The sequence below is a fragment of the Tachypleus tridentatus genome, chromosome 5 (assembly GCF_004210375.1).
Source record: "Tachypleus tridentatus isolate NWPU-2018 chromosome 5, ASM421037v1, whole genome shotgun sequence".
NCBI lineage: Eukaryota > Metazoa > Arthropoda > Merostomata > Xiphosura > Limulidae > Tachypleus > Tachypleus tridentatus.
In genome coordinates, this window is record NC_134829.1 from 14,360,458 (window position 1) to 14,372,507 (window position 12,050).

The window sequence follows — 12,050 nt, forward strand, 5'->3', positions numbered from 1 at the left end:
TAATCATTGTGGTATCATATAACAGGCGAGGATCAACAAACCCAAAGATCAATGGAAAGATTCACTGAACTGTCCCATGCAATATTTGCATAGTTAAGAAGGATTTTCATCTGGAAAAACAATACAAATTGCACACACATATATATATATATATATATCTGCGCACACACGCAACTTACTTGAACCATATATATCTCAAATTACACCACTGCATACTCTAATCAGTTTGAAAATAAATTAGGTATTCATGTTATTCCACATGAGGTGTTGGTCATCAGATGCAACACTTATAAATTTCTGTGCAACTTGTACACTATATGGATTATAGAAAGCTGCAAGGAAGTGACTTTTGGCTATTATCAAAATGTACAACAGTCAGACAGAGCATAACTGGACATGGTTACATGTACTGTAACCATGGTGATGTTCCAAAATTGTTTTAATATAATGTACAAAACCTCGGTATTACTACAGATTAAAGTTCCACAATCCTCCAAAATCAATAGGTTAACCAGTATTTTGAGACTGTAGGTATCAAAAGATGCATTTTAGCAGATAAAACGTGTATAGATATCTATAACAACTTTTCTAAAGTATTATACTGTTGCTTGTATTAAACATATTCTAACATGCCACTTCACAATGTAAAATTATAAGTAACTAATGGTACAATCAATAAACCAGAAAGTTAATAGACAAATACATAAATACATTTAACATAAAATTAAACATATATATATGTACATACATGCATAACCATATAGACAACTGATTACAATACCTTAGTTCATGCAGATGGTAGGTAACTATGTATAGTTTTTGAACATACTGAATATTACAGTTTGAAATTACAAATCAAATTCAGATAATACAAAAAAAAATTTTGAAATGTAAAATGTATATTATTTGTTTTTTTTATTGGTAAATTTCCCTCTGAAAATAGTTAAAATGTTTTATGAATTCATTTGCAACTGAAGAAATTCCTTGGAATTAATCTAAGGATGTTAATTATAAAACTAAAACTCAAAAGAATATCTATTGCTTAAGCATAGAAAAAGTAATCACTTTTAATAAGCCTACATACAGACCATCTTGGTGACTTTTCAAGCAGTGTCATAAAAAATCTTTTTAACTGGGTTTAAATTATTTAGATAAAGCATAGAATTAGGCTGTACAAAAGAAACTATATATATATATCATGCAATCAGTCATTTTTCTTGAAACAGTATTTTATACCTCATGACATACGCACTACAAAAAAAGGGTTTTAAGTATTATAATTAACGTGTTTTAATCATAGTAAAGCCTTTGGCTTTTGATAAAGTGATTAAAACATTTCTCATATCTTTTTTTCCACAGTTATCAAACTTAAAAAGGCTGTTGAAAAAACTTTGAATTACTAGGTCTTGTACTGTTCTTCAAATGGTATCCTCCTATGAATCAATAATAGCACTAACAGCAGTTAGTCATTAGTACCTAAAGGGACAATTCAATTTACCAAATTAAATATTATTGTAGCATCAAAGAAAGATTTAGATCATTATATAATATATAATACTTCACTCATTTGTATAAAAGTGTGTGCCAATACAACAAAAATAAATTTCAGTATGTATGTATACATACACACAAATCACATGTAGAATTGGCTTCTAGTTCAATCACTTACATTAATGAAAAATCAAGTTATTTATAAATCTGTTGCATAACAGTTTATTCAACAAAAAAAAATATTATTTAAAAATCTAAAATCTGCACAAATAAATAACAGTACACATAGCAGATCATTTGAATGTATGATACCATAAGCTAATGTTTCAAGTTGTAGGAATCTCAAAATTGTATTAACTTTTATCAAACACATATTTGCATATGAACTTTTTTTAAACTTTTTCTTGGAATCTTTGCTCATACTTCTTTATACTTTCTTTTATTACAGCAGAACTGTCATATGCATATATAATGCATATTTAATATTCAGGGACACTGACTTCTAACAGGTAAAGTCAGTCCTGCACCTAACTGAAGACTTGAAAAACTTTTGCATACAAAAAAAGTCAATTTCACACCAATGAAATAAAGATTTGAAACAGTTCTCTCAGATACAACCAGGTTATGTGCAACGATAAAAAAAGTTGCATCTGACAGGAAGTCATTATACAAACAGTTAATAACCTGATAGGAATGACTGTTTGCAAGCTGTGCTAATTGTTATACCTATGGTTGAGCATAATGGTATACATTATATACGTAGTCAGATAACACAGCAAGATGAAACAGTGCATAATAATACTGATGGATAACAGCTCAATAAAATTAAAATTCTTTTATTTGTATTTTATTTAAAATAAATAACCCATTGATTACATTTACTTCATAAATATCCACATACTACATTTTTATTACATGTATGTAAAATATTACAAACTGACACAAAACCTATTTCATGAAAAAAACATCCATCTTTATTGTTTTGTACATTTATAGAGTACTTTGAATGTTTATTAGTCTGGTAGTTATTATATCAAGAAGAATTTCATTGTTAGTTTTCAGCACATGAATTTTGTATCAATTTGTAAAATAACATGTAATAAATTATCAGAATTCTACATCAGAGAAGTCTGAAGAAAACTGGAAACCATGCCAAACATAATAAAAAAACAACAACCTATATTTACCACCACTGCAACTCAAAAATCTACAGCATATCTATACAAAACATTACTTTTAAATAAAGAACCAAACATTGGAAGCTACATATCTTAACTGAACCAAACAGCTCAACTTTAAGTCAAAATTTCACCTTGAAACTTAGATAATTTGATCCCAGCTTTGAAAAGGGAGCATTCCACAAATATGAAATACTCAAAAATAGGAATAAATATTTGAATGTATTGCTAGACTTTAGCCAGTACCTAATAATGTAATCTTCTCTGAATACAAATACTATATAAATATGCTGCATTAAAACAATTTCTTCACTTTTCTCCTTTTGTCACATCTCTGGTCTTCTTCCAGTGACTTCCTGTTTACAGCTTGAGACATTTACAGCCTTCCCAGGTGCCTGCTTACCACACAGATTAGACAAGTCTGTCACTCAACAAACTAAGAGTTAATGATCTTGCTGGTAAATTCTAATCAAGTTACTTAACATCTAGCCACAAGCTTAAAATCATTTATTAAAATAATAAACCTTAATTCCACAAGGAGGATAAAGCAACTGTTTCTCATCACCCCTGGTTACCTCTCAGAACTTGAAAGTTTCTCTATACAAAAGTCATTATTCAAGCTTCCATCCAAAAATCGCAATCATGTGTTGCATCTATCAAGAAGTCATTTGTAAAAGGTCAGATCAACGTAAAATCCTTCTTTGCACAGAATAAAAGTCGCAGTTAAAAGCATGTCATTACTGGGAGAGGTTGTATCCACCATGGACTACTACATTCAATACACCAAAATGTAGTAGCAATGCATTATATACACTTACTGTGATTTAGTGAGCTTTATTGATCATACTTTTATGGCTGTTGTCACTGGCAGGAGAAAGACACTTTTGCTTGACTAGACTCGTAACAATTGTGTGTTACCAAATTTCTGCCAGATAAAACAAACTTGGTTGAATCATTCGTTACCCATGTCAGAGATCATATTCTTTTTCAAATTAAGTAAAGATACTTTTCCTGCTAATAATAAGCAATGCAGATCCAAGCATCGCTTAAGTTTTGGGCATAGCTCATATGTGAAGCAAAAAATGTTATAGAGTGAACCAGGGACTGTATGCTTGTTTTCAATTTCACACAAAGCCACATGAGGGCTAAATGTGCTAGCAATCCATAATTTAGTAGTGAAAGACTAAGGAGAAGGCAGCATGTCATTACCACTTACTGTTAACTCTTGGGCTACTCTTTTTCAAACAAACAGTGGGACTGACTATAATATTATAAAGTTCCCACAACTGAAAGGATAAGCAGGTTTAGACAGATAAGAAATCAAACCCACAACCTTCTGATTGTAAATGAAGTGCACTAACCACCTAGCCACAACAGGCCAACTCATAATTGTAATCTACCCAAAAGATTTACTCAAGGTAAAGCTGAAAATATTCTGTTTGAAACCTGCATTTATTTTTAATATAACTTGTACTTACAGTATCCAATTTGGAAGTCTTCCAAAGTTCTCTCAGTTCACCAATCTGCATTAACAAGGATTTTATCGCTACCACAATAATAGCTGACAAGACACACTGTAGAAGAAAAAAAAAACACTTCAACACTCTCTAAAGTTTTATCAGCTCTTCCAAGCTGTTTAAACATTATTTTAAGGGATATCAAACTAGCTGTTGAAAATACTTACTACAGAGGCAAAAAAAAAATAAAATAAAATAAAACTTTCCAAACTGTTGAAATATTTTTTACTAAATTTCAAAACACTGCAGTTAAAACATTATAAATTTTCTCACAATAACTGATAATAATTGCTAGAAAAACTAAATTTTACTTCAAACATTCTCTCATAACCCTGTATATATCTCTACTGTAGTGATTACTGTACACAACTGACATAAAAGAAAAATTCTAAAATATTTTAATGTTAAGGTTACTACAACTATAATCAATACTAGCACTGTAATGACAAAGTAAAATAAGAACCAATTAAATACAGTAAAATGTTGCAAACTTAGTAGCTGGTAGTAAAAAGTAAGTCCAAGAGACAAAATAAACAATTTTAATCTTTTGTGCAAGTAATATGTAATGCAACCAACAGATTTAACACAAATTATTATAGTTTGTGTGACATCATTAGTAAGTATACCAAGCAAAATAAGTGGATTACTAAGTAACAGATTTAAGCTTTTAGCTTATGCAGATAAGGATTTATGAGAAGAAAGGAAAACAGAGAAAGATTAGTGTGAAAAAACTTGAGGTTTGTGTTCTAGGTGAATAAGATAGGCTGTAGTGTAAATATGAAGAAAAGAATTAGATAATGTTATCCAGGGCAAGCAGAGGTGAAAGATATAAAAATTGAGTAAATGATATAGTAAAGGGTGCTAGTTAGTGGAAATGTACTCTTTGTAGTGCACATAAGAGCTGAAGATGCAGGGAAAAGTAGGTCAAAAGAGCCAACTGTTAAGAACAGGATGTTGGCAAGGGCATTTAAAAAAAGGAATCATACCTTAAATCTATCAGGGATACTACCAAAACTTGATTAAATTAATATATTATTGGGCTGGATGATAAGGATTAGCAGACTGACTGACCAGGTTTGTAGGATTAGTGAAATAAGAAAAAGAGAGGTTTCGGATGTGAATGGTTAACATTTAAACCTTTGTCAATGAACAGATCAAAGAATGCATGTCACAATGTTTTATACTTATTTTCAAAACTTAAGTAAATAAGTATATTAACTTTGTATATAAATAGAGTTGATATTCCAATGTAGTTTATAATTCAAATGTTAACTCAAGTTTTAATTTCTTACCCTGAAAGAAAACATTTTTAAAAAATACCAAATAGTTCTAGCCTTTCATCTTGTCTTGTTGCAGAGTTTACATTTTATTACACTTATCATATAATGTCTATAATGGTTAACAAATTAGGAACTCAAACTTCAGACATTTACAGGCTAATTTACAAAATAAGAATCTACCACCTTTTTTTTTTATTTGCCAAAATATCAATACATTTTGAAAACCTACCAAAGCAGCACTACCTATTACTTCATTCTTTTGAAATCTCTTGTTTACTTGTGCCTACATCTCACAAGTACCTGTTTATAATCAGTAAAAAGAGTACATTTCACACTACATACACCTGAGAGTCATTTGTAATTGGCTTGAAGGGGTACTTGTATTTCACTAGAAATGTTAGTCTGTTGGGTAACTTGTTGCTGTGAAAAGATATGATAGTTCAGTGGAAGAAATATTCCAAAAAGTTAATTTCTGTCATGAAAAATTAACATTGTTTTTCTCTTACCATCACATTTCAGTTATTCCCATCAAAAATGTGGTTGCAGGAAATTAGCTCAGAAAATTGAATTTCTTCACACCAAACAGATTTTCCTTTATTTTGACTCAATAGTAAAATGATGATAGTTAATTATTTATATTTGCTTTAAAATGAAACCAAGTTTAAAATGTGGTATAATTTTGAGATTAGTTTTGAAACAGCAACTCTAATAACACTGTACAACAAAGTTTTTGCTTCTTCAACACTTTTGGATGTTCCTTATAGATTTTTGTCTGCTGATCACGAAAATCACATCCAAATTTACCCATCGCGTACCGTTTCATCAAAATCTTGGTTTCACCAGGACATTGTCACAATGGAAAAACGATATCAGGGCAACTGGAATCTGTCGATGCTTGCTGACTACTGCTGGACACTGCAAGATGATGCACCGGACATTGAATACAAACGAAAATCAGGAGCAAAACACTTAATAATGTTGAACTTAATAGCACATTAGAAACATAAACGCAATTGAATATGCTATTGCCAGTAAACAGTTAACTGTCTATTTCTCAGAGTTCCTACGTGATAAAGCAAAACACTATATTTGTGCATACCCACCAGGTACCTGTCACAATCAGCAAAAACGTTTCAAGAAGCAAAACTTTTCAAGAAAATTGTTGTGCAGTGTAATTAAAGATGGCTGGCTGCCCATGCTCTGCCATATGGTATATTTCTTTGAGAAAAAAAAGGATGAAGTTTGAACAATGTGTAACAGAATTAAAAAATATGGTCATTACAGTTTAGGTTATCTCTGTGTAGGTGAAAGATATTGATACATTTGTCTGATTTCCCAGAAATTTATGGAAAATTAAAGATAACTCTGTGATTTCCTGTATGTGACATCAAGCCTTTTTGAAAATTTCCAGTAATAAAACTTCATTTCTTCTGGAAACCAGGAAATCATAAATTTCTACACCTGAATTTCTTTTAACTTACACATGACTTTAGAATTTTGGTCATAATGGATGATTTTCATTTAACAGGAATTACACGAAACTGTGTGTGTATGGTCTTGATTATTTTGGAAAACCTCTTAACAACCATAAAGCCATGAAACTATAAGTACTTTAACTTTTAACATAATAAATGTATCTTCATAACATTTAACAAACTTTTAAAACCAAGTATTTTGTACATAGCAAATCAAATTTTTAATTAAGCATTTGTACTAAAGATTTGTCTGTGAATTTATGAAGTTAAAGTATGATTAATCTCAATACAATGAGACTTCCATGTTAAGATTAAAAACATCTGTTATTATTTTCACTTTCATCAGCTTAACCTCTAGAACCTCCTACGTGAATTTAAAAAGTTGTTTATCATTGAAACCTTATATATGTCATTTTCTACACCATAACACTGTACACAGGCTCAGTCAATGTCATTGACATTGTAATCACCACAGAATAAAGGAAATCAATCTAAATTACTTTTCTTTTTTGCTTTCTATAATGACTACAAATTATTACAGATATTTACATACTATTTATTCTTACAGCTAAAACTAATACAAATTTAACCTCCTAGCCATTCAGATATATTGGCTTTACTACCACTTAACCTTTTTGCTATGGGCACAGTAAAATATATACAAGTTCATCTACACGTTTACACACATTAAGTATTTGCACTATAACTTTCGATACAGCATGTGCATCTTCACAACATTTGGTATACTTTTAGTAAAGATTACAAGTATTTTGTATACCAAAAACCTGGATTTCAATAAAATATTTTTACTAAAGATTTGTTTGTTAAAATAGAGTCTGTTTCATTACTAATCTGAGTGTAAAGTGATTTCATGTTATGATTAAAAAACTATACTTCATCCTAAATATCTGAAATATTATTTGCATAATCTCTAAAACCTCCTAGATACATTTAAAATGCTTCTTTTTAGTAAGACTATATCATGTTATTTTTATACTCTAACTATGTGGGGTCTGTCACTTGACAAACCTTGCAAATATAAAAAAATTAAGAAATAAATACAAATTATGCATTTTTTGTGCTAGAATGAATACATATTATAACATGAAAATACAAATGTTTAGTCTAAGTAGCTTAACTATCATAACACCATATATTTATTATTTTTCATTATATTGACCTTCCAGTCATACCTAGCTGACGTACCTAACTTCCAATGATGGGGTGCACGTGAACTTATGTCATGTATCCAGTAATATAAGACTGACCTTTAGTCTTCCCCGTCATGACTGTGTTTTAGTGGACTAGTATTTTGTAATATATAGTCACATTTCAATTATTATATATATAAATAGATAATTACTATTTAGAAATAAATTAAACTTATTTTTCTTAAAATGTAAAACAATAAATCAAGAATCAAACAATTATCTTTTCTAGCTATGACCTTTATACTTTGTTGTTGCTGAACATAGGTTGCCAAGCCTTTTAAAATTGTGTGTGTGTGTGGAGGATATCAAACAAAATTTTTTATGTTTTATGTATACAGTTGAATAACCAAAAATCATAAATACTGATAACAGAGAACTATACTATAATTTATTAAGCTTAATAATTAAGATATATTTACAATCTACCTCACTGTGGAACCCTTTTCAAAGATTAAAATAGCAAGGAAAAACCACTTTGGGAACATTCTAAGTTGTTGATTGGTTATTCACATCATATGTTGAAATAATTGTTTATTAGGACTGTTTCCAAAAATGTGCTTGATTCAGTACATAAGCCACATCTCAGCAAAGTAAAAAGATATGAGGTTATTTTATATTCTAGCTTGTCAATATTAGTAATTTGAGTTCCTAATTTGTACAAAACTATAGACTTAGTATTTTGACATCACAAACAACTAATTTTAAACAGTGCTGCATTCAACACATCACATGACTCATTGAAATCTATATTTACCTTAAATTAAGAAATTAAATTATATATAATATTAAAGCTTAAATTATAATCTACAATTGCTTCCAAACTTAAAAATAGTATTTCAACAAAAATTTGAATGCAAGTCAATAAACTCAATGATATGGTCTTTGACCTGCAACCTGTGAAAAGATTAAGGTAATACCTATGATGAATTTTCACAGCAGGGAAGCTTTCTGTAAACACGAGTTACCACTATGATTAATCAAACTTCAATATACTGCACATACAAAACCTACTTGTTTTGTAGCATTTTTTTATGTACACACATTTTTATATTTTTGTTACTTTTATAACAATAAATAAAAAATAGGTTAAAACACAAGAAATCACCACTAACACTGGATCTTGTATTTTTGTTCTTGAAATATCAGTGAAAGTTAACCCTATTTTTAGTCAACTTTTATTTTAAACATGCAGCTTAAAACATAAAATAAAAACAAAATTTCCTAAAGCTTTTAATTATAATAACTGCAAGATAATGTATGTGAGATATCAATTTAAATTACGAACATAATTTTGATGGGAATAACTAAGTGTTATGTAAGAAAATAAACTTGGTGTTCTGGTTTATCAGTCTCATTAGCCATTCAGTCTTCTGTTGCTAGTTTGTATCTGACAAAGTACAAAATACAAAACTACACAAGTTGTTATTCTGTTACACAGCTTGTTGGTCAGGGCCACATTTGTACAATTGTGCTCAATTTGGAAATCTTTAACTTAGAAAAGTCTAAACCCTTTCCAGCAGTTTAGTGAAAAGCTTCTGAAATAATACACAAGATAAAAAAGAAAAGGAGAAGTTAAGATCTTTAAATAAGTTTTATATTGAAGAATTAAGAGTGAGAGGGCATTTGATTTAGATCTATAAAACTTTAAAAGGAAATGAAAATGATGATACATGATCTTTTTTTTTTGTACTTAACGGTATGAATGATAGAATTAATAAGAGTCACCTTCAGCTAAGACATTTACATTTTTCTAACAAGGTAGTTGGCCTTTAGTACAGGTTGCCTTCGGATGTTCTGGAAATAGATTTAATAAACATTTGAACGATAAGACTAAGTTTTTCTTGCTGTTCTAATACTTTAGTGGATGGATCAACCAAGGAGGACTACTAGGCTTACTGTTCTTCTTATATGTTGTGTTATATGAAACACTGTTAAAGAATTACTAAGCAGTTGACAAGTTTAAAATAAAATGAAAACGTATTCACCTAACAAATATATGAATAACTATGAATCAAATAAATTTTCTACTTACATTGGGCAGAGCTTCAAAAAATGGTCCCAATATAAGCAAGACTATTAACACTAAACCACAGGATACCAAGCTAGTCATCTGTAAGTAATAAATCAAATTTACTAAGGAAAACATAATTAACAAAAATGTTTTAAAATCTCCAATCACTCAATTATTATTTTCTAAAATATTTTAACAAATTAGGTGATATTTTCATTGTTTTGTATAATTACTAAAAACAGTCCAATGAAGCAGTGATCTTGTACATTTTAAAGTAAAGGACATCCCACAAGAAAAAAAATCATAAAGTGAAGTTCATAACAATATATGAAGTGAAGCATAATTTGTAGAATGAAAAGTGAAATACTATACACAATATAAGAGAGGCAAAAAACAAAATAATTTTGTAACATGATGCACAGTAATAGATTCAAACATTTAAAGGCAAAATAATAGAAATTATTCATCAAAAACATATAAAAATAAACAAGTATCATAAAAGATTATTATCTAAACCAACAATCAAACAGGACCATACATCTAAAGTCATTTTAAGCAAGTAAAGAAAATAAGACAATGTTAAAACAGCATACCATACAGAAAAATTAAAAATAACAGTTATCAGACATTAATGAAGCTAAAAAATGGAATAAGATAACTTAGAGAACAAGCACAAAATTAAAATATAAGAAGACAAGCTTTGATAAAACTTTAGATTTTCTGCACCTGAGACTTAGCTCCTGTTGCTTCTTGTATTGCACTTCTTGACAGTGACACAGAACTTGGAAAACAGAAGAAAAAGGATGAGAAAATATTGGCTACTCCAAAAGCCAATAGCTCCTATAAAAAAAAATAGTAACAACATTTCATTACAAGATATCCATAAAACTACCGAAACTTCTACTAAAAGGTAACCTAATGTTAATTACAAAACCATATGTATACTTCTACAGCTACTGACTTTTAATTGTATTCATTAAAATAGGGCAAATTTGAAAAAGTTAAGTCATTAGCAGGCCAGTATCAAAAGTTGTATAATATTCAAATACAGTACAATGTCTAACTCCTGATTTCATAAATATTAAATCCAGTATTACAGAATGTTAATTACACTTTATAAGAAAAATTTATGTATTACACATATATCCATTCCTAGAACATGTTTGAATGATTGGTTTTAGTGTGTGTGTGTGTGTGTGTGTGTGTGTGTGTGTGTGTGTGTGTGTGTGTGTGTGCACTCATGATGTATGCTAACTCCATTTTATCAATTGCAAATATGCATGTGCATGTATACAAAACAATAAACAAAAGTCCAATTGAAAATGGTAGTTTTTTTGTATTACACCACTTTTTTAATATACATAATCCCTACATAAATTTAAATAAACACAAAAAATAATGTGGTTTGAGGATACCATTCTAATACTGGCAAATTACATTGTCAATATTCATCACACTTTGTTTCGATCAATCACAACATTTACATGTTCCAGGAACCTCTTTCTTAGTTGAGATGGATTTTTCATAATGTCAAAAAAAAAAGGTCAAGATTCACCAGAAAGCTAGGAGTTTCACACGTGAGATAGAAAAGAGAAGATACTTTCACAAGATTACAACATAACTACAGTTTTAGACACAAAGTGCAAAAACACGTTTGATTGCAAAATAAAGAAAAATTCTTAGAATTCTCATTAACCCTATTTGGCTATTTAGATAGTGTTTTGTTATTCTAGTTATCTCATGAACAAATATTAGTGTTTTGTTATTACAAAATGCAAGTTGTGACACCATGAATGACACAATTAGGTTTATGAATTTGCAACCATTTGAGAGTAAAATGCAACCTCAGGCAGACTTATGGGTTAAATATATAACAAGCCTTTCTTT

General features: G+C 29.5%; 1 protein-coding gene across 7 annotated transcripts in view; it reads right to left on the reverse strand.

Moving 5' to 3' along the window:
* The window catches only part of LOC143250573 (prestin-like), a 91,511-nt gene that overhangs the window by 18,288 nt on the left and 61,173 nt on the right, over positions 1–12,050 (reverse strand). For all 7 annotated transcript variants that reach the window (XR_013028245.1, XR_013028246.1, XM_076501341.1 and 4 more), the window contains 3 exons: positions 10,890–11,003; positions 10,185–10,262; positions 4,148–4,243 (listed from right to left, as the gene is read on the reverse strand). Coding sequence is in view for 5 of the 7 variants with exons in the window: in XM_076501341.1 (XP_076357456.1) it covers positions 4,148–4,243; positions 10,185–10,262; positions 10,890–11,003 (288 nt within the window). In the remaining 2 variants the exon portion in view is untranslated. The remainder of the gene's footprint in view (positions 1–4,147; positions 4,244–10,184; positions 10,263–10,889; positions 11,004–12,050) is intronic.